The sequence below is a fragment of the Halichoerus grypus genome, chromosome 1 (genome assembly GCF_964656455.1).
Source record: "Halichoerus grypus chromosome 1, mHalGry1.hap1.1, whole genome shotgun sequence".
NCBI classification, from domain to species: Eukaryota; Metazoa; Chordata; class Mammalia; order Carnivora; family Phocidae; genus Halichoerus; species Halichoerus grypus.
The window spans coordinates 110,450,248-110,477,255 of record NC_135712.1 but is presented as its reverse complement, the minus strand read 5'-3'; the positions used below and the strand labels follow the sequence as shown (position 1 = coordinate 110,477,255).

General features: G+C 37.0%; 1 protein-coding gene across 1 annotated transcript; it reads left to right on the top strand.

The window, feature by feature from the left end:
* Positions 1 to 429: 429 nt before the first annotated feature.
* On the top strand, positions 430 to 27,008 carry SELENOT (selenoprotein T). Its single transcript, XM_036095580.2, has 6 exons — positions 430 to 659; positions 17,842 to 17,952; positions 18,510 to 18,636; positions 20,938 to 21,025; positions 23,085 to 23,238; positions 23,744 to 27,008. The coding sequence occupies exons 1-5, from the start codon at positions 523 to 525 to the stop codon at positions 23,207 to 23,209; spliced, it is 588 nt and encodes a 195-aa protein (XP_035951473.1). The 5' UTR covers positions 430 to 522; the 3' UTR covers positions 23,210 to 23,238; positions 23,744 to 27,008.

The window sequence follows — 27,008 nt, the reverse complement described above, 5'->3', positions numbered from 1 at the left end:
GATCGAAATTTTCCAAAGGTCTTTTTTTAAAAAAAATTCATTCTTTTAGGAGAGAGCAATATCGTAAGATCAAAGAAAAAGCCATAGTATGGCACTCAAAGAGTGAAGCATTAACCTTTCCGAAGGTTGGGGCTTTCTCTCTTATCTCCCACACCTGCATCAAGGCTGCTAAATGGGTGCTTCTGAGTGTCTCAGGCAGAGCAATGTCTGAATTAAGTGAAATTGTATGTGAAACCACATGTGCTACGATTAAGGATCCTCTGACATCCCACCAGCTACTTCGTTGCCTCCCTGCTCAACTCACTCCATCCCAGCCTCCGCACACACCCAAGATGGTGGGTCAGGGCAGCGAAACAGGTCAGCTCTGCCTCCCAGAGCGTGCGTTGGCGCCGGCCCGCGCAGGCGCATTTCTGCTTCCCTGCCCGACCTTGGCGGATCGCGCCTGCGCGGTGGCTCCCGCTCGGCCTTGGGCTGGCTGCAGTCTCCGTTTGAGGGCGGCCGAAAGTGGCTGGCTTGATTAAGATGAGGTTTCTGCTAGTTCTCCTGGTGGCGGCGTCGGCGGTGATCCGGAGCGATGCCTCGGCCAACCTGGGCGGCGTGCCTAGCAAAAGATTAAAGATGCAGTACGCCACGGGGCCGCTGCTCAAGTTCCAGATTTGGTGAGTATGTGTGCCGGGCCCCGGCAGCGCCGCCGCGCCTCTGCGAGGCCTCTGTCGCTATGTGAGGCCCCGGCTCCGCGGCCTAGTGGGCTGAACCTCCCCTGGCCCGGAAGAACGGCGCCAGCAGCCCTCCGAGCTTGCCTTCTCTGGGGTCCTTCCCGGGACTGCCAGGCCGCCCTTCTTTCCTCCAGGCAGGACCGTTCACTTGGCTCAGTTCTTTTTTTGCCTCCTCGAATGGTGGGAGTGGGGAAGGAGGGCACGAGAAGGTTAAATACTGAAAGGCGAAGACGTGGGGACACTTGTCAGTACGGAGGACCGGTCGGCGGCGTCACGCCATGGCCACCCCGGCTGCCTGCGGAGGTGGGCATGAGTTGGCGCAGCGTCGGCGGAGATGCTGGAGCGTTTGCCACCCAGTGCCCCTTTCCTGTCCCCTTTCCCAGGGTTATGCCAGGCACCCTCGCTGCCCTCCTGGGCGAAGGTTAATTCGGGTCGTTGGAGGAGACCCGCGAGTGACAGACGCCTTTTCTCCAGGACCTGCCGGGGTGACTGTTGAGTGAGGGAGCGGGGATTCTGACAGCTGGAGGGCGAGGAGAGGTCCAGGGAGGCTGATTCTCAGTTTGCAGTTTCCAAAATGTCTTTACAAAGGAGCACGTTGCTCTTCTGACAGTGGTTCACTCCCAGACAGCTCTTTTATCTTTTCCCCCAATCCCGCTTACACCCGCCTCCCAGAAGTTGCCTGTACTGGCATGTCTTTCTTTCTACCTTTCGAATCTCTTGTGCATTCAGAGAAACAGAAAAAAAGAAAAAACCCTAAACCAGAAAAAAACCCAGCAGTTTTCGACGTTATTCTGTAAGTGATTTTGTCGTTACCTGGTTAAGTGTTAGAACCTGAGCAGTGATGCATGTAATAAGGCAGGTGGGGTTGGGGGAAGATTTGAAAGGCAAACTAAAATTGTAAAATTGTAGAAGTTAGAATACTGTATTGCAAGAGATGACTTTTTTCAAGATCGGATGGTCAGGTTAGTAAATTTTTCAGAGTCCTGATACTTTGGAGTATTAGTGTTGGCCGTAATGCAGTTAAAATCGGCTTTTTAAAACTTTATGTGTTAATTTAAGTGTTCTAAAGGTTAGATTTCCTATGTGCCCAGCTGTTTTTTTTGCTTATCCTTTAAAGAGTAAGCAAATATTTAAAATTTAAAAAATCCATTTAAGTTACCCTTAGAGTCAGGAAGTGAGATGGTGAGGCTTTATTTTTGGAGTGAAAACTATAAAAACTTTGCACTTTCCTCCTGATTAAAAAAAAAAAAAACAGAACAACTCCCTGTACTGTTTACTATGTGGCCAGCATATTATCATTTTCATATAATACTGTAAATGGGGGTTATGACTTGACCATTCCTTTTTTTTCCATAATTTTTTTTTTTTTTAATTAGAAAGTGGCTGTCATTTTTTTCAACCTATAGTTATTGGTAAGGATTGTGATACTTTGGATGTAAGTAGTTAAAAAAAAAAAGACTGCATTTTCCAAGTTACATAATTTTTGTTTCCTACTTTTCCACCTCTTGGTTTCACTTGTACTTTTCCAAAATACTCTTCTTTTACAATTCTTCTATTGGAATACTTGTCACAATAATTTAAAAAGTGTACCTTCCACTGAGGTTGTTCATAACAAATACAGGGAAGGGCATTTAGTTTTTCAATTAAACTTTTTAAAAAGTCTTAAGAACTTCAGTTGAGTTTCTGATACATAGTTTCTCTTTCATTTTTCCTTTCCTTCTTTTTTTTTTTCCCCTTTAAGTACAAACTTGTCCCAAAAGTCTAATGAGAGTTTTCTTTTGTTGTACCTGGAGCACAGTACATACAAAAGTTATTCAGTTTTGTTTTGTTTTTTAATCGTAGATGGGAAATAATTTTATTAGTATGCCCTCCATATACAGGTAAATTTAGCTTGTTGTTTGTTACTTTTTCCCCCAGAGATTAATCTGTATATAGTAAATTGAATATTGGGTTTCTGGTTTTGGTAGAATCTCTTGGACATTCATTTGCGAGTTTGGGAAAGAAGAGGAAGCTAAAACAATTGAGGATAAATACGTGAAAATGCTTTTAATTCTATTTGAAATCTGAGTGCTATAAAATGCAGGTTTTCATTAATTACCACTGTGAACAAAGGAGAGAACTATTTTTACCTTCTTTTCAATCACTTTTGTCCTTTATTATTTTATGAGTGCTCTTTCTTTAACTGTAGCTCAATATATCATCTATTAATTGTACCACTTTTATACTTGCTAATAGAACAAGACAGCAGCACAACACACAGATGGAATTAAAGGGAGAGAGTGTGCAAAACAACTTAAAACAAACTTCCTTTTCTATATTGATGTATCTTTTCAATAAATATTCATTCAGTACCTGCTTGTGCCAGGGACTAAAGATACTATGGTGAACAATATAGATGTGGTTCCCCATGAAGCTTCCAGAGGTGCACAATACTGCATTATACACCTAAGTCTTTGGGGTTTTTTTTTTTTTTTTAGGATTTTTATTTATTTATTTGACACAGAGAGAGAGATCACAAGCAGGGGGAGTGGCAGAGGGAGAGGGAGAAGCAGGCTCCTGGCCGAGCAGGGAGCCCGATGCGGGGCTCGATCCCAGGACCCTGGGATCATGACCTGAGCCGAAGGCAGACAGTTAACTGACTGAGCCACCCAGGCGCCCCCCCTAAGTCTTTGGTTTATGTCAGTTGATGGAGCAATAGAATTAGATGAATTTGATGACACTGATTTCATATTTGGGGGAAAAACTTATCCTGCTTATTTGGATGTTTAAACATTGAACATAAAAAAAAAGGAAGTTTTCTAATCGGAGCTTAAAATAGTTTCCTTATAACATTTTCCTTCCTTGTGATTTTTATGAATAAATGCATTTTATGTGTAAATGTATACTGACAGATACTGTTTGGCATGATGTTTGTATTCATGTTTTATTTTCCCCATATATGAGATTTAACATGTAGTCAGACCTACAGCATTTAATCAGTTGTTGTAGTTTAAAGAGCTTACTGGCAAAAATAAAAAATAAAAAAAATAATTAACAAAAATAAAGAGCTTACTGGCTACAGCTCTTTACAGTTAAACCTTATTTGGATATTTAACAATTGATTCACTAAGAATAGTAGATTAATGTTAAGATTTCAAAACATAGTCAGAATACAGAATTTTCCAATTTTTGTTAATTTAAGAATCCACTGCTATAATTTTAGGGCAACCAACTTCTAAAAGTATTTTTAAGAGGTAAATGAAACAACTACTCCAAGAACAGATTTTTATTTATACAAACTCAGCCTTTGCTTTCATGATATGGAGGCAAGAAAATAAAGGGGATTAGGGAGGGTTTCCATGAGGAAATCAACTTTGAACTGAGATCTAAAGGTTGAGATTTAATTGCTGGAGAGCTTTCAAGCTATGGGAATAACACGGTCAGTGGCCTTGTAGTAAAGAGAACATAATTGCTTAAGAAGGCCAGGGCTACTGACCTCAAAGACCAAAGAGAAGGTGGCACAGATTCTGGAAGGTCTGGCAGACTATAAGGAAAGATCAGTTAGCCTCACTGTGGAAAAGACTATTAGAGGGGACAAAGAATAGATATGGGGAAACCATTTAGGGGGACCGTTGGGAGCTGCCCAGGTGAGAGATGATGGAGCTTGGAATACAGTGGTGGTGGTAGCAGAATGTAAAGGGACAGATTTAACAGATCTTTAGGAGATAAATTTTGTGGTTTTGGTGATGGGTTACATCTTTGGGGGGAAGGAGAGGAGGTGTGGAGTGAGAGGTGTCAAAGATGGCTCCTGAGTTCTGGAGTGGTGCTATGCCATTCACTAGAATGATAAACAAAGGAGACAAATTTTATGGATTTTTCTTTCTTTCTTTCTTTCTTTCTTTTTTTTAAAGTAGAGGGTTGGATTTTTTTTTAAAGATTTTATTTATTTATTTGATAGAGAGGGAGAGCACAAGTAGGCAGAGCGGCAGGGAGAGGGAGAAGCAGGCTCCTCTCTGAGCAGAGAGCCGGATGTGGGGCTCTATCCCAGGACCCTGGGATTATGACCTGACCCGAAGGCAGATGCTTAACCAACTGAGCCACTCAGGCGCCCCTGTGGATTTTTTTTTTCTTTTTGGTGGGAAGGAGTGGGAGGAATCCTGAGTTTTTAAAATGATAACAGGGGAATATCCTACAAAGAAATTTTCATCTCCCCAAAATAGCCATAATAACTAAAACTAAAAACTTATTTTATTTATTTATTTATTTTAAAGATTTTGTTTATTTGTCAGGGAAAGAAAGAGAGCAAAGCAGGGGGAGTGTTAGGCAGAGGGAGAAGCAGGCTCCCTGCTGAGCAAGGAGTCCGATCCTGACTCGATCCCAGGACCCTGGGATCATGACCTGAGCCAAAGGCAGACACCTGACCCGCTAAGCCACCCAGGCGTCCCTAAAACTAAAAACTTAAATACCAGTTACTGTATTTCACCAAACCTAAGATATGATGGATTATAAGATACACCATTATTTTATATACCACTCAGAGGGAGAGAAATACTGCCGTTTAAACTGTGACACAGAAATGATTATAAGATAAATACTGATTTTTCAAAAAGATGCTAAATAGAAAAAACGTACTTCTTAGAATCATTGAAATAAAGGAGTAGTAATTTGATCCAGGTAGAAGAGTACTAATGGAGTGTTAACTAGAGAACAAATAAAATGCTGGCTGCTACACCTACCACTACGTTAGATTTTTAAAGTTTTCTGTAATTATGTAGAACTTAGTCACCATTTTGTTTTTTTTACTATTTAAACAAAAAACTGCAGTATCTAACTGAGTAATGTACACATAATAGTGGTTTGTACTTAATAATGAACAAAGTACTTTAGTCCAAAGCTTTTAGAGGTAGGTAAAATATGAATGGTTTTAAAGGTTTTATCTCCTCTTACAGAAAAATTGAAACATTCTTTCTTTACCATTTGCCATTAAGGTAAGTGGTGGAAATCAAATTGAATGTATCATTTGGAAATACCAAGATAACCTCATAAATTTTGAATAGTATAGTTACTGGAAAACTGCATTTGCTGGGCTAACAGTTCAGAGGCCCAGGTTCTTATTTGATCTGCCTCTTATCTTCTGAATGACTTTCCGGAAATTATTGAATCTCTTTAGCTCTCAACTTGTTCATCTGTAACATGATGATGTTGGTTGCATTCCAATTACCTCTAATATTCTGTTACTGTTTTATACTGTTAGGAAGCTTCAAGGCAAAAAATGAAAGCATACATATGTGTTTCATTTCTGTCACCTTTTCTGCTTTCCAAAAAGGGAAATCAAGTCATGTTTTCACATATCTACCTTGATAGGGGTGCAGCCTAGGATTGGTGAGGAAGAAATCTTGCCATGTGGGTTTTAGCAAGAACTGCTGATGAAATCAAGTCCTTGTTTTTTATGCCCTTTTTTACATGCTATTTGTTTTGCCCTTTTGTCCGATATTTAGGAAGATAAATATTAGTTTTTTATAGTAATGTTTGAAAACCGATTGTCTGGTGGGAGAAACAGAAACATGTTAAACAATATTGTAGTAAAGCATTCTGTTCAGAGTGTTCTAAAAGAGATCGTAATGGAGGGCTTTAAAAACCTAGTGGAAAGAAAGGTTATTCAGGGAGAGTTGGAAGGCTTTGAGAGGAGGAAATTAAATCTTGAAGGGTATGGGGAAAGCACCAGGAGATGTAGAGAAAGAGCTTTATAAAAAGGGAAGATCATATGTAAATGAAGCCTGACTCAGCACAGAGAAGGGAGAGGGGACAGGAAATAAAGCTGGAGGTAGATAATCGATTAAAAACTAGCACAGCATAAATGCTGTCATTTATCAAGTTTTATTGTAATGTTTTATTTTTGTTGTCTTTAATGTTGTGATGAGAACTTTGGTAAATAAACTTTTGAAAACTTTACTCTGAGACTTTCATCTTTTAAAAAAATTAAATTAGTTTTCTGGCTATAAAAATAATACAGGTTTCTTGTAAAAATAATAAAAAAGTGTAGGGGAGGAGACATTTTTTTCCTACCCTTCTAGGTTCTTTAGCCTGGTCTGTTAATCAAAATGACATAAGACAGATGAACAGGAGAAAAACATTTAATTACATACTTATGAGAGCCCTATAAAAAATATGAGAGGCAAGAACAAGTTGGGCAATTGAGGCTTATATAATATCCTGAGCTAAAGAATAGGATAGGGGCCTGGGGCTTCAAAGGGGAGGAGGGTAATTCACAGGACAATAAGAAGAGCAGATGTTTGGTTAAATAGATGTTTGCTCTGCCACAGAAGTCTTTCAGATAAAAAGTTACCCCTGATAATAGCTTTCTATTTGGGCCTATCTAAATTCTTTTAAGTAGTTAAGGGAGCAGTGAGTTTTTTTGTTTTTGTTTTTGTTTGGAGTCCGTTTGGTCTAAATTGCCTTCAGCTCAAAATAAGCCACCTGGCAAAGTGGCATATTTTGGGGTCACATATTTTGCTCTCCCCTCAGAAGTACACAAGAAAGTAGAAAATCCTTGTAGCCCTCTATTAACATTTTGAAGAACATCCTTCAAGACAACTCTACACACATACTGTATTATGTAATTTTACAGAAGTGATCATGTTCATAGTTGTATGCTTTTTTTTTTTTTTGAAATTCTCCTTCCCCTCCATCACTTACTGTTCAGTGTCAGTAATTACAGATATGCATCAGCAGGCATAGTATTACATAAGATGAGTGTTCCTTAATTTATCTAACCAGTGCCTTATTGGTTAACTCTTAGGTTGATCCTAATTTTTCACAAAATTATTTTTAAGGTGAATATCCTCAAATATGCTGTATACTTATAATTTCTGTAAACTAAACCCACAGAAGCACAATATTATGATTATGTCAAAGGGTATTACATTTAAAATTTTGATATTGTTCAACTAGTTAATACTCCTACTGGAAGATCTTAGAGAAGTAGTTGGTTTTTTAAAGATTACTAGTTTATTGCACTGTAATCAGAATACGACATTGGCTATTTTTACTTACTGGGCTTTCTTTGTGATGTAACATGGTCAATTGTTGCAAATGTTCTTTGGGCTATCGGGGATTTCTCTTACTAAAATAAAACCTGATGGATCTGTGAAATCTGCTAATGACAGTATTCAGATCTTCTGCAATCTTTATTGTTCATCTTCTATCACTTATTCCGTTTTCTAACCATCAATTTTTTTAGGGCCTCAAAATACATACATATATATTTTTTTGCCTCAAAATATTTTTTTTTTTTTTTTTTAAGATTTTATTTATTTGCGAGAGAGAGAATGAGATAGAGAGAGCATGAGAGGGAGGAGGGTCAGAGGGAGAAGCAGACTCCCTGCTCAGCAGGGAGCCCGATGTGGGACTCGATCCCGGGACTCCAGGATCATGACCTGAGCCGAAGGCAGTCGCCTAACCAACTGAGCCACCCAGGCGCCCTCAAAATATTTTTTGATTCTGCTTTTTGGTTTTAAGATTCTTGTAGTGCTTCCTTACCTCTTATTATCCTTCTGCTTCTTGTAGAATATTTTTGGATGTAGGCTCTATTTTGACTTCTATTTGCTGTTTCTGCATTTTCGTTTTATGACATTTTTTCCATAGTCCCTCAGGTGTTTTTTTTTTTTTTTTCTGTTTCTCCTCCCTTTTTCTCAAAACAAGAGAAACTGCTTCAGATATTATCAGTTGATGAACTGTATCCTCTTCACTAGATTATTACCAGTTTACTACTCTCTCTTCTTCATTAGAATATTGCCAGCACCAAAAAGGCATAGATTTTTGTCTGTTTGGCTTCCTCTTGTTCTAGGTTCTATCTCTTTTGACTGTCATCAGTCAATATTTATTGAATAAGTGAGTACAACCTGTTGTAGTCCACTGTGGTTTGTCCTGAAATAACCTAACTGCCCTCCCTGCCCCCCTCCCCGCCCCTTATATTCCTAACTGGAGTATAGATAGATATCACTTAATACTGTTCATTTCTGGTAGGTTTTTACCTGGTTGGCTTCTGTTCCAGTTTGGTAGCTGTTAGGCATAGAATGTAATACATGCAAAACTTCCGTTTTGAACATAACTCTTATCAGTAACACTCTTGGCCTGGCCTCCATGCCTCTACTGGTGGGGGTAAGCTTCCAGAATTCATTGTGCTACTGCCAGTCTTCTTTCTGCTGCTGTGATATCAGACACACCCTTACTTACTATTATAACTGCATTATCCTGTTGGTGGTTTTCTTTCTACGATTCCTGGCTTCTTTATTGAGTTTATTCTAACGTCATGTGAAATCAGTCTACAACCAACAGGTAAATAAATATACAGGTCAAATAGGAAAGCAATAAAGCAACCCAGAGACTTCTTCAGTTTGGCCATTGACTTAGCATAGAACACAGTATATTTTTTTATCAGACTCTTTAACAACTTATAAAAATGCACTGAGGGTGAGTTCTGTGGCATGTAATTAAAAAATGTATTGAAAAGAATAAAAGCTTGGCATCGTATATGAAGTATTTTAAGATGAAACAAAGAATTCTACAAAATGCAGTTGTCACCATTTATTGAGTGACTGCATACCTTATAAATCTGTTAATAAGTGTTTTCCAGAGTAAACAGATAAAATTCCTTCCCCAGGAAGAGCTGAAGGAGCTAAGTAATTTATAAATTCGTGGTGGAATAGTCTTTAGCAAAAGAATTCCTGAAATGTTATGCCAAAGGTATAGAGAAACTAGAAGCTAGTGGCCTCCAGAAGAAGACAAAAGTATGAAGAGAATAAAAACAGATTACTAATCAAATTTTAGGTTTGTTACATCTTTGGAATACACTTAGTAAAGAAGCCAGGAATCTTAGAAGCCACTTTAGGCATATTTCGTGTATGTGTTTTTATTGCGGTGGCCACTGTAGTGTTTCAAGATTTGAGGTAGCTAGAATGGAAGTCACTTGATTTCGTATAATACTGTTCCTTAATCTGACAAGCTGATACCTTTTTAGTGCTGCTCTTGCAACTTCTTAAAAAACTGACCAAATTCTGGGCCACATTTTAATCTTCAAAGTGTGTGAGCACTCCTGTTTGCAATTTTTAAGAACATTTATCAGTTTAGTCTATTTTTCACTCCCTGAATACCTTGTTTCTTGTGTGACTTAGAGAACATCTTGCAGATTTCATTCCTTAAAGCACTTAGAGCAGGTGATGCACCAGACAAATGTTTATTATTGTACTTCATCTACTAAACAGAACAAGGAAAAGTAAAGATTATATCTAAAAACACAGCTTTCAGTGATCAGTGAGCTGTTGGACTGAGCAATGCTGTAGACAATTAGAAAGCACAGTATTTACCAAATACCTTCCTGATTTTCTTGGTACAGTGTGGGAGAAATACTAGTTGAAATTCTTGGGATGCAAGTAGCAGAAACCTTTTTGAACTGGTTTGAACAATACATTTGGAAATGCATTTTAAAATTGTTGAGAGAATAGTCTTAGAACCCAAAGGCAGGGATGCAGCCGGGCTTTAAGACGAGCTAAAATAGAAAACTGGGAAGTCGGAGATGAGCTAAAATAGAAAACTGGGAAGTCGGAGAAGACGTCATTCACTTTTCCCTGGTTCACATCTGTACTTTTTTTCTCAGTAAAAGGTACTTTATCTTTCTGTTTCTCTGAAGATTCACTTATCTTCTCAGTCCTTTGAAAAATTAAACATGTTAAACGTTCACCTTTGTGGAGATAGCCACGTTTTAAAATCCCATTTCTTCCCTTTTAGAGAGGGAGCTCAGGCCTTCATAAATACCTGAGATTTTGCCCTGTTTTCTTTTCTTTTTTTTAAATTATTATTAACATATAATGTATTATTTGTTTCAGGGGTACAGGTCTGTGATTCATCAGTCTTACACAACACACAGCGCTCACCATAGCACGTACCCTCCTCAATGCCCATCACCCAGCCACCCCATCCCCCGGCCCCCCTCCACTCCAGCAACCTTCAGTTTGTTTCCTAAGATTAAGACTCTCTTACGGTTTGTCTCCCTCTCAGGTTTCATCTTGTTTCATTTTTTCCTCTCTTCCCCTGTGATCCTCTGCCTTGTTTCTTAAATTCCACATATCAGTGAGGTCATATGATAATTAATTGTCTTTCTCTGATTGACTTATTTCGCTTAGCATAATACCTTCTAGTTCTGTACACATAGTTGCAAATGTCAAGATTTCAATTTTTTGATGGCTGTGTAATATTCCATTGTGTATATAATACCACATCTTCTTTTTTTTTTTTTTTTTTTTTTAAAGATTTTGTTTATTTATTTGAGAGAGAGAATGAGATAGAGAGATCATGAGGGTCAGAGGGAGAAGCAGACTCCCTGTTGAGCAGGGAGCCCGATGCGGGACTCGATCCCGGGACTCCAGGATCATGACCTGAGCCGAAGGCAGTCGCTTAACCAACTGAGCCACCCAGGCGCCCCACATCTTCTTTATCTATTCATCTGTCGGTGGACATCTGGGCTCTTCCCATAGTTTGGCTATTGTGGACATTGCTGCTATAAATATTGGGGTTCAGGTGCCCCTTTGGATCACTACATTTGTATCTTTGGGGTAAATAACCAGTAGTGCAATTGCTGGGTCATAGGGTAACTCTATTTTCAACTTTTTGAGGAACCTCCATACTGTTTTCTAGAGTGGCTGCACCAGCTTGCATTCCCACCAACAGTGTAGGAGGGTTCCCCTTTCTCTTCATCCTTGCCAACATCTGTCCTTTCCTGACTTGTTAGTTTTAGCCATTCTGACTGGTGTGAGGTGGTATCTCATTGTGGTTTTGATTTGTATTTCCCTGATGCCAAGTGATATTGAGCACTTTTTCATGTGTCTGTTGGCCATTTGGATGTCTTCTTTGCAGAAATTTCTGTTCATGTCTTCTGCCCATTTCTTGATTGGATTATTTGTTCTTTGGGTGTTGAGTTTGGTAAGTTCTTTATAGATTTTGGATACTAGCCCTTTATGTGATACGTCATTTGCAAATATCTTCTCCCATTCTGTCAGTTGTCTTTTGGCTTTGTTGACTGTTTTCTTTGCTGTGCAGAAGCTTTTTATCTCGATGAAGTCCCAATAGTTCATTTTTGCCCTTGCTTCCCTTGCCTTTGGAGATGTGTCTAGCAAGAAGTTGCTGCAGCTGAGGTCAAAGAGGTTGCTGCTGGTGTTCTCAAGGATTTTGATGGATTCCTGTCTCATATTGAGGTCTTTCATCCATTTTGAGTCTATTTTTGTGTGTGATGTAAGGAAATGGTCTAGTTTCATTCTTCTGCATGTAGCCGTCCAGTTTTCCCAACACCATTTGTTGAAGAGACTGTCTTTTTTCCATTGGATATTCTTTCCTGCTTTGTCAAAGATTAGTTGACCATAGAGTTGAGGGTCCATTTCTGGGCTCTCTGTTCTGTTCCATTGATCTATTTGTCTGTTTTTGTGCCAGTACCATACTGTCTTGATGATTACAGCTTTGTAATAGAGCTGGAAGTCTGGAATTGTGATGCCACCAGCTTTGGTTTTCTTTTTCAACATTCCCCTGGCGATTCGGGGTCTTTTCTGGTTCCATATCAATTTTAGGATTATTTGTTCCATTTCTTTGAAAATAGTTGATGGTATTTTGATAGGGATTGCATTAAATGTGTAGATTGCTCTAGGTAGCATAGACATTTTCACAATATTTATTCTTCCAATCCATGAGCATGGAACGTTTTTCCATTTCTTTGTGTCTTTCTCAGTTTGTTTCATGCCCTGTTTTGTTTTAGTAAGAAGATCTGAGAGATTGGGATTTGTGATGGGCTCAAGTTTGATATAAAAAGATCTGAGAGATTGGGGTTTGTGATGGGCTCAAGTTTGATATAAGTATTTGACTACAATTAGGGGCAGACATAATATAGAAAGGGGAAAAGGGAGAGTGGTTGGCATCGTGAATCAGGACACTGAATACATGATGGACTCAAAAAAGCACAGAATCGGGGCGCCTGGGTGGCTCCGTTGGTTAAGCGACTGCCTTCGGCTCGGGTCGTGATCCTGGAGTCCCTGGATCGAGTCCCGCATCGGGCTCCCTGCTCGGCGAGGAGCCTGCTTCTCCCTCTGACCCTCCCCCCCTCTCATGTACTCTCTCTCTCTCTCTCTCTCTCATTCTCACTCTCTCAAATAAATAAATAAATCTTTAAAAAAAAAAAAAAAAAAAAAAGCACAGAATCTATTTGAAATAGCACAGACAAGGCATTTTCTTTATTTCTTAAATTTCCTTTCACATAGATCATCTCATTTGTATCCAGGTTTTTTCTTTTAGAAAAGTACTGTGAAAAATATTTTAAAGTGAGCAATTGCAAAAGTTGATTCCATATAGTAAGATATTTCTATATTACTAGGGATTTGCAAAGTGATTAGGACTTAACGTTAAGATTTCAGAGTTTAAATCTACTTCTTAAGGACCTTTGGTCCCACTGCAGGAAGAAGAGGCAGCTGCTGCAGCATATTTTTAGCATGTTCCCATATTTATGTGTTGGGGGTACACTGGAAGTCATAGTTTTACTCATGGACCCAGAAAGAATGAAGTAAATTGGAAGAGCTGGGTGTGGTAGTAGAAGTGGAAATGACTGGCTCCTCACTATGTATGCCTTGAATTTCACATTTTGTAATGTGAACCCCAGGTATGTTTTGTTTTGGAAAACATCTGTAAGCAGTAGAGATTGCTATTTCAAAACAGGAAAATTGATTTTGGGAAAACAGTTATTTAGGAAAAAAGTTCCTTAGGTTTTCTTCACAATTCTGGAGGCAATGATAGGGAGGAAAGTTTACTTATATGTAAGTAAACTTGTCTAAAAATATGTTGTCAGTTTTGTAAACTGCTTCATCTTTCAGAAATAAAATAGGTACAGTTTTTTTGTTTTGTTTTTGTTTTTTTGTTGAGGTATAATTGACATATTAGTTTCAGTTGTACAACATAAAGATTTCAATATTTGTATGTAGTGCAAAATGATTACTACCGTAAGTCCAGTTAACAGCAATCACCATACAGTCACAAATTTTTTTTTCTTGTGATGAGAACTTTTAAGATCCATTCTCCTAGCTACTTTCAAATATCCCATACACTATTACTAACTATAGTCACTATGCTGTACATTCTATCCTCATGACTTAACACGTTTTATAACTGAAAATTTGAAAAAAGATACAGTTTTAAAGTCCTTTTTGGATTTCAAGATTATGGACTAATTCCATTTGGAGTTTGATGCAAAGGTCTGAGACCATACTGAAGACTTGGGACTGGGAGAACGGAGGATAGAGCTAGGCTTCTGAGCACAGTAGCCAGAAAAGTAGGTGACTAGGAGGAATCTGACCAGAAGTGTTGCCTGCACATAAATACACCTCTCTAGCTGGGCCTCTTAGGGCTTCCCTTGGCAAAGGATTGGAACTCCCAGAACAAATATGAGGGACTTATGGGGGCCCACAGGTTTTTACAGAGGGAGAATCTCTAGGTCTTCGTCATGGAAAAACTTCAGAGATCTCTGCCATCAAGAGGTCAACTATATAGGTACTTGCTTGTGGCATTTTGGCCAAAGGGAACTTATTTCCTGGACAAAGGGAAGAATAGCTCTTGTACCATCTAACTGTTTTATTGGGGTCTAGTGGAAAGGGCTAGGATGTCAAATCACAAAGTCCATGTTCTGGTCTCTCAGCCCCTGACTAAGGCAGGGACCACATCTGTGTCACTCATTACTACATGCCTAGTGTCTAATATAGTGCTTGACATGTAGTAGACATTCAATAAGTATTTGAGTGAGTGAATAAATAAATAGTATATATGGATGTATAACCGTGGAAAGTCACTTCATCTCTTTGGGCTTCATATTTTCTCCATCTATAAAAAAAAAAGTTTCAACTCAATTAACTTTGTCTCTAGCTCTCACAGTGTTTCATTAAAAGTTAGTGAATATCATTTTAGATAATTAACTCCATTGTAAACACTGATGCAAACTTGAGGACATTGAAATCAGTTGCCATGTCTTGGTTTCAAGGTAGTTAGGCATATAGGTATTATTTTTTGTAATATCCTCAAAACAAAAGCAACATTAAAAATTTTCTTATAGAGAAAGCAATTGACAAAATACTACAATTTGGTGACTCTAACACAGTAATAACATTAGCTAAGGTGAATGTTTACTAAACAAAGTATGTGGAGATTCATAAGTTAAGTATTTAGCTGTAGAAATTTGTCTCCTTTTGCAAAAATTTCATACTTTTTAGGGACTTAATCTCTTGTGAAATTTTTATTCTAAATGTAGAGGAAGTATTAATTGTAAAGAAAATTGGTGACTCTCTCTCTCTCTCTTACTTCTCCCTCCCCCCCCCCCAAGTGCGTTTTCTTAAATTGAGATCTACTAATATTTGGGCTGTTACACCCTGCCAGATACAAACCTGATGCTGGTGGTTGGTTTCTTTTTCCTTGATGATAGTGTGATCAACGAAGTTGGCACCTTAGTTACTGATTCTGCTTCCTCTGTACTTTCCTTGCTTTATATATTCATTAACTTAGAACTTAATGTGGTTATGTGTTTAACAATCTTACCTGAATTTGTAAGCTCTTTTGTTGATTTGGTGGTACCACCTCCTTTTTTTCTCTCAACATTATTGAATTATGATTGACAAATAGAAATTATGTATAGTTAAGGTGATGATTTCATTTACATGTATATTGTGAAATGATTACCACAGTAAGGTTAGTTAACACATCCATCACCTCATATAATTACCTTTTTTATCGGGTGAGAACATTTAATGTTTATTCTCTTGACAACTTTCAAGTAATACAGTATAGTTAGCTACAGTCACCTTGCTGTAAATTAGATCCCTAAAATTTGTTTTGCATCTGGAGGTTTGTATCCTTCCACCATCTCCCCATTTTGCCTATTCCACAGCCCCTGGCAACCACCAGTCTACTCTCCATGTCTCTGAGCTTGGCTTTCTTAGATTCCATGTAAAATGAAATTATACAATTTGTGTTTCTCTGTCTGACTTATTTCACTTAGCATAATGCCTTTAAGTTTCATCCATATTGTTGCAAATGGTAGGATTTTTTTTTGCTGAATAATATTCCTATGTGTATTTATACCACATTTTCTTTATCCATTCATCTATCGATGGACATTTAAGTTGTTTCCATGTCTTGACTATTTTAAGTAACGCTAAAATGAACATGGGGATGCAGATACCTCTTAGAGTGATTTCATTTCCTTCGGGTATATCTAGAAATGGGATTGCTAGATCATATGGTAGTTCTATGTTTAATTTTTTGTGGAACTTCCAAAATGTTTTCATAGTGGCTGTACCATTTACATTCCCACCAACAGTGCACAAGTATTCTCTTTTGTCTACATCACTGCCAACACTTAACTATCTCTTGTCTTTTGGATGATAGGCATCCTAACAGGTATGGGGATATATCTCTCTGTGATTTTGATTTGCATTTCCCTGTTGATTAGTGATATGGAGCACCTTTTCATGTATCTGTTGGCCATCTTTATGTCATCTTTGGAAAAGTGTTCAGGTCCTTTTGCCCATTTTTAGTTAGATTATTGACTTTTGGCTATTGCGTTGTATGAGTTCCTTATACATTTTGGATATTAACCCCCTTTATCAGATATCTGATTTGAAGATATTTTCTCCCGTTCTGTAGGTTGCCTGTTCATTTTGTTGATGGCTTCCTTTGCCCTGCAGAAGCTTTTTAGTTTGATGTAGTCCCACTTGTTTATTTTGCTTTTGATACCTTTGCTTTTATGGTCAAATCCACAAAATCGTTGCCAAGACTAATGTCAAGGTGTTTACCCACTGTGTTTTCTTCTAGGATGCTTATGGTTTCAGGTCTTATGTTTAAGTCTTTAATCCATTTTGAGTTGATTTTTGTGTGTGATGGGAGATAGTTGGTCCATTTTCATTCTTTTCACGTTGCTGACAGTTTCCCAACACCATTTGTTAAAGAGACTATCCTTTCTGCAGTCTTGGCTCCTTTGTTGTAAATTAATTGGCCATATTTCTGTGGGTTTATTACTGGGCTCTTGATTCTGTCCCATTGATCCATGTGTCTGTTTTGTGCTGCTACTATACAATTTTGATTGCTGTAGCTTTGTAATATAGCTTTGACGTAAGGAAGCATGGTGCCTCCAGCTTTGTTCTTCCTTCTCAAGATTGCTTTGGCTATTCTGGTTTTTTTGTGGTTCCATACAAATTGTAGGATTGTTTGTTCCATTTCTGTGAAAAATGCCATTGGAATTTTGTTAAGGATTGCATTGAATCTGTAAATTGCTTTTGGTAATGTGGACATTTTTACAATATAAATTCTGATCCATGAGCACAAGATATCTTTTCATTTATTTGTGTCTTCAATTTTTTTCATCAGTGTCTTGAAGTTGTCAGTGTATCCTCCCCTTATAGATGCACTCTGGTGGCCTTTTCCCCTTTTCTTGTTGGGGAAATATATATCCACAGTATAGTTGTTCAGAAATTTTAATGGAGATATTTGATGCTGTTGACTTAATTTCTGGAGTAATGTTATGGATTGCTGTCATACTGCTGAAAATTACCTTCCCAATCTTTGTTTTCCTTTGCAAAGTAGAAGCAAATTTTAGAGTCAGAAGGGATTTAAGAGTTCTTTAAGTTCCTTTTATTGTGATTGAGCAGGCATGTTTGCCCAGTTAGGGGCAGAGTGGAATAAGAACCAAAGTTTTCATGTCTCCTGCCTTGGTATTTTTTAAGCTTTCTGTGCCCCAGTTTTGAAAGTCCCTCTTTCAGATGTATAAGAATTGTTGTCGTTTCAGTATTTATCCTCATTGATACCCCCACAAAAAGCAACTTGATTTGAGAGCTCAAAATATGCTGACATGTATGAATAGGTATTTGCTGCTGCCCAACAATAACCCAAATCTATAAAGTTTAATGTTCTAACAGATGGATATACATGGTGGAGAGCATCAGTTGTTACTACTTTGTCACTGTTTGTGAGAAATGCTTTTTTAATCTTGGCAATTTTTAGGCTTTGTCTAAATGCAAAGTAAGTGTAGGCATATTCTAAATCGCTTAACAGTAGCACTTTTATTTTTCTGCAGTGTTTCCTGAGGTTATAGGCGGGTGTTTGAGGAGTACATGCGGGTTATAAGCCAGCGGTACCCAGACATCCGCATTGAAGGAGAAAATTACCTCCCTCAACCCATATATAGGTAAGTAAATTTCAGTAACTTAAAAGGAATTTTTAAAGTGAATTTTTTTCACTTTTGTGAGTAAACTTTTGTGAACTAGTTCAATTAACTTTTCTTGGTTATTATAATTTTTTAGTTGGTTACAATAAACAGAACACTGTTTTATAAATAGCAAGTTTATTTGATCCAAATATGGAAGAATTTTTCTGTAAGAAGGAAAAGAGGATTATTTCAGAGATGGTAACCTTCTAAGGATGTGTTTTCTTATATAATTTTTACTGTGGAAATAGATCAAGAACTCCCAAATTTTTATACGAAGTCTGTACTGTTAAAATAATATTTTAAAGGCTAATACTATATATTTTTACAAGTTGATTTTTGATTGATTTAAAAGATATTAAACATTTTTGTTTTAAAACTCCACAATAAGCTTTAGTTACTATCTTTTTCACTACTTGTAATTAGTAACCTTTAGATTTGGTGTCTAGAAATTGTCTATACACATATACTTGAGTTATGAAGTTTTGAATTAGGTGAGAAATTGTGGCTTCTGATGAATTTTTTTTTTCTTTTGATAGACACATAGCATCTTTCCTGTCAGTCTTCAAACTAGTATTAATAGGCTTAATAATTGTTGGCAAGGATCCTTTTGCTTTCTTTGGCATGCAAGCTCCTAGCATCTGGCAGTGGGGCCAAGAAAATAAGGTATGTAACCTATAGTTTTGATAGTTGTAGATTTTTAGGTTGTAAATGAAAATATTTTAATGGATTGTTTGTTTTTTTTAAGTACTTGTTGCTGATTCACCTGTTCACTTGTATTATTTCAGCTTCGATCACTTTTTAATCTTTGGGCATGGCACTTAACCTTTAATGGCCTTAGTTTTTTGTTTGTGATTGTTTTTTCTCGGCCTTAGTTTTTATAACTATGTATTAAGAATGATTGGGTTTTGGGGCACCTGGGTGGCTCAGTTAGTTAAGTGACTGCCTTTGGCTCAGGTCATGGTTCCAGGGTCCTGGGATCAAGCCCCCACAGGCTCCCTGCTCGGCTGGAAGCCTGCTTCTCCCTCTCCCACTCCCCCTGCTTGTGTTCCCTCTCTTGCTGTGTCTCTCTCTATCAATTAAATAAATAAATAAAATCTTTAAAAAAAAAAAAGAATGAGTGGGTTTTATCTTTTTACTATTTGAAGGATAGGGAGGTGTGACTTTAGTAGAAACTGGACACAAAATAATTTAATACCTGATATTGATTATATAGATTAGGTCAAATCATATCCAACAAAACATAATATACACATAATGTAGGCCTTTTATACTAACTTTATAGGTATTAATGGGTTTATTTACATTGAAAATGACATTTCCAAGAATAAATCCATTATGGATTTGTCCTTACTAAAATTTTGTCTGTTTTTATTTGTCCTTATATATATATGAATCTTTGGTGCTATTTCTATTTTCCTTTGTAGGGTCTTGCTGTGGCATATATTCTTTTTAGATTTCTTTCATTTGTTTTACTTAAAATCATCTTTTCTAGAGGGTTTATCTTTTTGCTGTGAGGAATGGGACTAATTATATTTCTCTCTTGGATGGGATTGCTTAGGTTTCCTTCTAAGGAGTATTCTGTTTTGGAGTCCTCTCTCTGGTCTTGTTCTTTAGTTCTAGGCTGAAACTACCTTTAGTGGACTCCTACATATCTATGCTTCTTTTTCTTAGGGAACCATTTATTTCCAGTAACAGGCAAGGCTTCTTAACATAAACATCCTCAGGTGCTTCCTCTTATTGAACTGTGTCTCTACCTATTATTAGTAAGATTGGTATGCATAAGATTAAGAATTGAAAGTTAAGTACTGATGATGTTTTGTGTTATATTTATTAATTCTATTGATTCCAACTTTAGTGCATTTTACTTCTGAAGACATATAACATTGTTAATCTGCTGGGGAAGAGGAATGTACTTGAAAGCTCTAGCTTTCCTGACACTTCCTTGTGTATTGTTCCCATGAAAATAGACATACAGTTTCCAAATGCGAGGGTAACCCCTATGAAATCAAAGCCCACCTAGTTCAAGTGGGATGGGAGGAGAGCTTTTTCTCACTCGCTATGGGCATTTTTATTTACTTTTTTGAAATAACTTGCTGTGAATTGACATCCTCATTACATCCTGTTTTTAGTCAGGTGATTTTGTTAAATTAAAACCTTCCTGTCCACCAAGGAACTTCTAGCCTCTTTTGAAAGGGTATAGATTTGCCTTCAAAAGGGGAGCGAATATAATTTAATATGCTAGTGCTTTCTAATTTACTTTTTTCTTATTTGACTTAAAATGATTTGTTTGGAACATGGACAGGTTGTATTGAATACATGGAGTTGCTGATTATTGCATCACTAGTCTCTTGTGAATTCATACCTTATATTATAAAAATGGTGAAATAAACCCTTCTTATGCTGGAATTCTTTTGTTTAACTTATTAAGGCTATTATGAAATCTCTAGAATTTCTGTCTCTACATTATGAATATATATTCAGTGTGTGTAAAGCTGTGAATTAATGTTTCATTTTCCTTATTCCATGTATGTTATCTGAATATACAGAATAGCAATAATAGTCTGTATAGAAACTTTTTTTAAGAATTTATTTATTTATTTATTTTAGAGAGAGAGAGAGAGAGAGAGAGAGAGTGAAAGAGCAGGGGGAGGAGCAGAGTGGGAGGAAGAGGGAGGGGAAAGAATCTCAGACAGGTTCTGCGCTGAGCGCAGAGCCCGACATGAGGCTTGATACCACAGCCCAGAACCCTGAGATCATGACCTGAGCCGAAACCAAGAGTCGGATGGTTGACTGACTGAGCCACCCAGGCTTCCCTGCCCCGTATAGAAACTTTTAAAGTAGATTTAAAAACAGCCGTTACCAAATAAAAATGAGACTCTGTATTTAAAAGATTACTGTCTTCAGTTGTAATGTTTTGCCTTTAAAATAACTTTGCCTGCTGTACTTAATTATATTTTCTTTTAGGTCTATGCATGTATGATGGTTTTCTTCTTGAGCAACATGATTGAAAACCAGTGTATGTCAACAGGTGCATTTGAGATAACTTTGAATGGTGGGTTCTGAATAGTTTGCATTCTGTAACACATTTTAAATGATTTATAATGACCATTGGGCTTTTCTGTTTTTCATAGTATGCAAAACTATCACTTTATATGGTCCTCAACTCCCCTAGCTTGAGAATTATGTCCATATGATGACCCCTGAATGTATAACTCTAGAGAGCTCTAGATCTCTCTTCTAGATGCTATACCCGGGAATCTTTTTTTTTTTTTTTTTTTTAACACATAATGTATTATTTGTTTCAGGGGTACAGATCTGTGATTCATCAGTCTTACACAATTCACAGCGCTCACCATAGGACATACCCTCCCCAATGTCCATCACCCAGCCACCCCATCCCTCCCACCACCTCCCCTCCAGCAACCCTCAGTTTGTTTCCTAAGATTAGGAGTCTCTTACGGTTTGTCTCCCTCTCTGGTTTCATCTTGTTTCATTTTTCCCTCCCTTCCCCTATGGTCCCCTGTCTTGTTTCTCAAATTCCTCATATCAGTGAGATCATACGATAATTGTGTTTCTCTGATTGACTTATTTTGCTTAGCATAATACCCTCTAGTTCCATCCATGTCATTGCAAATGGCAAGATTTCATTTTTTTTGATGACTGCATGATATTCCATTGTGTGTATATATATATATATACACCACATCTTCTTTATCCATTCATCTGTTGATGGACATCTAGGCTCTGTCCATAGTTTGGCTATTGTGGACATTGCTGCTATAAACATTGGTATATCCGGGAATCTTAAACTCCTCCCAAACTGTTGATTACCTCTGCTTCCTGCAATTCTTGGGTACTCCAGTTTGCACCTTCCCTGGCATTGCTCATTTATTTATAATGGCACTGTTATCATTCTTCCCAGAGTTTCCCATGTCAGAAAGCTAGGATAACCTCAGTTTCTCCCTTAGTCTCCATATCTAATGGATTACCAAGTCTGATTCTTAATTCTACCTTCTACATTTCTCAGAGTTCTACTTCTGATTATCTTTATCACGATTATTTTCTTACCCTCTAATACATTCTCTAAACTAGAGGTTGTCAGATATAGCCTATGAGTTAACAGTATTTTTAAAATTTTTTTAGTGGTTGCAAAAAAATCAAGACTATTTTATAGCACATGGAAGTTATATAAAATTCAGATTTTAGTGTTTATACCTAAAGTTTTGAGTTTCATCAATGAAAAATTTGTGGAAATTTATTTCTCTGGTTATGTAAGTACCTATGAGATATTTTTGATTTTCTCTTGAGCCATAAAGCCTAAAATATTTATTCTGGCTTCTTACAGAAAAATCTGCTGATACCAGCTCCAAACAGTAGAGTGATTTTTTTTTTTTTTTAATGCACATCATTTTCATCTCGTTGCTTCACTGCCTCAAGTTCATTAAGTGGCTTTATTTTGTCTTCAAGATAAAGACCAGAACATTTAATAACACCCAAAAGGCCTTGCTTGATGTAGCCTCAGGATTGGCAAACCGTGGCCACGTGGATCCTATGTCCAGCTGCCTTTTTTTTTTAAATAAAATTTTATTGGAACACAACCGTGCCTACTCATTTATGTATTGCCTGTTGTTTGTTTCAGACTACAATCAGAGTTGAGTAGCTGTGATGGACTGTATGTCTTCCCAAGCTGAAAATGCTTACTGTCTGGCGCTTTATAGTTTGCTGACCCTGATCTAGTCAGTGCTTGCCTCTCCAGCCTCCCTTGTACCCCTCTTCTCTTGTATTTCAGCTCTCACTTTTAATGACAGTATTTTCCAATTTTAGTGATACCTCTCACTTAATAAGTACAAAGGCTCCTTTCTAGCCTCCTATGTCCCTCAGCATCTTCTAGTTTTAATTCTTAGCACACAATTGTGATTTGTGGCTATTTGTGTAGTGCTTTTAGTATCTCCCCTACTGGAATGTAAACTCCATAGCAGCAAGAAGGGTAATTCTCTGGTTCACTACTGTATCCCCAGCTGTATATATAGACAATAAATATTTGTGGAACGAGCATTTATTATAGACTCATCTTTAATTTTAAGGGGTGGTACTGTTTATTTTTATTATAGATGTGCCTGTGTGGTCTAAGCTGGAATCTGGCCACCTCCCATCCATGCAACAGCTTGTTCAAATTCTTGACAATGAAATGAAGCTCAATGTGCATATGGATTCAATCCCACATCATCGATCATAGCCCCACCTATCAGCACTGAAAACTCTTTTGTAAGTAGTTTAAGAATACAGTAACCATTTATAGATATCATTCTCATCACAAAAGATACTAGATATTCCATACCACTTGAGTTCCCAATTTAAGATTTAATAGATAGATGTTTTCTTTCTTAAAATTTATTAAGTGATCAAGAGCGTTTGGACCTGCCAAAACAAGGTAAGGTTGTGCTACTAATTTTATCTTCAAGGCTTAATAACTGGGCCTTTATATAACATCACTTTTTTGGCTGGAACTCCTAATAGTCAGAGTTGGTATATTATGCTAGAATATTTATATACATATCTTCTCTTTACCTGCAAATAACTAGTTCCTAAGAGTATGCAGATTCTTTTAACATGCTCGAGATAGAAAATTTGTAAGCAAATGTGTGTGAACAGAGAGAGGTGAATGTTAGTTAACTTTTGCATAGCAGAGATGTTCTCAGTTCTTTTCTTATCAATGGGTTGATTTTATAAGAGTGAATTTTGAAATAAAATATTCTTTTTTCTCTTTCAGACATTAAGGGATTTTTTGCAAGAGCAGCGTGACTGACATTATGAAGGCCTGTACTGAAGACAGCAAGCTGTTAGTACAGACCAGATGCTTTCTTGGCAGGCTCGTTGTACCTCTTGAAAAACCTCAATGCAAGACAGTTTTTCAGTGCTGGCACATTTTGGAATTCTGCACATTCGTGGAGTGCAATAATACTGTATAGCTTTTTTTTCTTCCCCAAATCCACTCAGTTAACAGTTTTTAAAAAATGTAGACATTACCACTTGTACCTTTTTTCCTTAGTCATATTTGGAAAAGTAGAAAATTGAGTTACAATTTGACTTTCTTTTCAAAGATGTCTGTTAAATCTGTTGTGATTTTATATGAATTTTCCTTTTTTATAGTTTAAAATTGATCTTTTGGGAATACAGCTGAAATTCCCCAATACTTTATAAGAGGTTATCAGGCATCTTTAATTTGGTCATGTCCAATTTACATAGTTTTCAAAATACTGCAGATTGTGAACAGTGCATTATACGAGATTATGGGGGGAAATCCTATATCCAGAGTACTCTACCAATTTGTGTGTATGTGCGTGTGTGTGTGTGTGTGATTACCAGAGAATTACTAAAAGACCAACTGCTTTTTAAATATTGTTATGTAGTTCAAGTGTCTTGCCTTGACCAATCTAATGAGTTGATTAACTGGGCCTTTATACTTAACTCAATAAAAAACTAAGCAGATGTAAGTTAAATAAAAAGTTTGAATTTATTGCCCAGCGTACCTATTAACATTATATTTAAAAGTTGTCTTCCTCAATTTTTGTTTTTGACTTACAGATAATTTCATAAGGAACATGCTTTAGTTTCACACACAAATAATAAGTCATTTACCATTTTTAGGGTAATTGAAACTTAGTTCCCTTGAAAGTTCAGGTAAACCTCTTTACACCATTAATTTTAGGTGAATAGAGATTACTTGTCTAATAATTTAACTTGTTTAACATCATATATCAGAATTTTATTATATTTAAGGAACAAAATCGAAAAGTTTTTTATTCAGTGAATTTAATATCTTTTCAGAGTTCTAAAAAGATAGTTTTTTTAAGCAAAAAATTTAAACTGCTGGACTATAAAGGTAATTTAGCAGAAATAGGATCATAATATAGAAAAATAGTCATATATCAGCAGTCTTAACATATTTTAGCTTCCATATGGGAATAGAAGGGGTAGGTCTAGATTTGTTGCTAGAAATAAAGGGATTTGAGGAAAAATTAAGAGATAATTCAACGTTTGGTCTACCAAGCACTTAGCACAACCATATACTTCATTTATCAGTGAATATTTGTTGAATTAATGTCTGGTAATCATCATGATTTTACAGCCTCAAGCTGGAACATACTGTAATTTCTAGCTAACAGGAAGGTAGTCTGATAATTCACTGCAGAAAATTGATTTAATGACTTCTCCTTTTAATTAAGACTGCAGAACTGTTAACCTAAGTCGATACAGTGGCAAGAGTCAATAGAGATTAAGCTGGAAGTTACTTAGAGGTTATTATTCAGGTGTAATATTTTATCTTACTTATGATAAAGGCTTAAAGCCTCGTTACCTTCATTTGTAGCAGCCCAAATGTCTGTCTTCTGCACGTTGAACACAGTGCTCAGTGTGTGTAGGGCCCTTCTTCAGTGGATGGCCATTCCCCTAGTGACAAATTAACCTTTTGGCATTTAGACCTTCCAAACTTGAGCCTTTGGATGTTCCCATGTATGTGACAGGTCAACCCTGAAAAACTTAAGATTAAATTCTTTTTTCATGTTTGTCTTGGGTGAATAACTTGTCTTTTGGAGAATAGCTTTAAGTGGCTTAGACACTGATAAAACTCAGTGTGTTCTTTTGACACGCATCTCAATACTGTTTTACCTTTGACCCTATTTAAATCTAGGATTTAATAGAGTCTAGTGAAAAAATTAGTGGGAAGCATGAATATAAACAAGGAAAAGGGGAAAGTTAGAAACTATTTAGAATTAGTTTTATTATATTTCTAACATTTCAGAATTTATTAGTTGCTTACAAATTGGTGTGGCTGTGTAGTTTATAAATGTTTATGTACTATATTAAGTAGAAGACCATAGAACATTATAGCAGGTTGGCTAATGTTATTGGGGTTTTTACCACAGTTGCTGTTATGGAAGAAAATACTTGTTAGATTAATAAAAAATGTTGACAAAACATGGCTTTATACCTCAGTGTCAAGATGTGCAAGACAAATATGCTTTCAGAATATAAATACATTTTTTAATGGCATTAACATTAATGACAGCAGTTGGTCAGCCTTTACCATTGTCAAAACACAACAAGATTCCAATAATAATTCTTTCTTATTTTGAAGGTTGTTAGTTTGGGACCTTGATTGGTTGGCATTTTATCATTGTCATAATTTTAGTTAATTCAGATTTTAAAACCAGCCTGCAGAATTTTTAAGCATGATTTGATGATATTCAACACTAAGGCTTTAAAAAATCTCTCTTGAGAGAAACATGAGGGTTTGTAAAGTTTAGGGGCTTACTACCATAGCAGTGTGAAAATAAACTTCTATTAAGCTGATGTAAAAGGAACCCCTCTTTTGTGGAACTAAATCTGTGCTAGAACATTTCACATGATAACTATATTTAGGAAATTTTGTTTTGTAAAAACTGTTGGTATCAAAAAGTATGTTTACTTTCTAATGACTTCTTAACCCAACCAGTGCTAACACTTCACCCCTCCCTCTCAGTCTGGCACTGAAGTCTTACTGCTCTTGGACCTTAAACTACTTCTCAAGCCTTATGGTCCACTTGTGTTTCGGTGTTGCCGAGCTAACAACAGCTCTGTGGTGTAATTCTGTGCTGGGTTGGAGCAGAAAGCAGCAGTGTACGTCATTGTCCATCATTACCCCCAACCTCCAGAATTCCTGAGGAAGTAATACTGACATTCCCAAATAAAATAGTGTGAGGACCTTCCCTCTTGACTAATAGGGACAACTTAATCTCAGAAGAGAAAACAAAGTTCAAATATTTTTTGATAATCCAGGTGAGCCTTTCCCTTCACAGTCCTTGGCTCTTTTTCACTAGGCTTCAGAAAAGCAAACGGATACAGACTCAGCTCCGAACTGTATCTTGAAGAAGAAAATAAACTGGTCTCAGAGTGGGAAGTGTTAAGTCACCTACGCTATCAGAGCTTATGGAATGTCTTCTGTTGCCTATGTTAAGCTTGAGCAAAATAAAAAGAAACGTAACTATGTAAACATA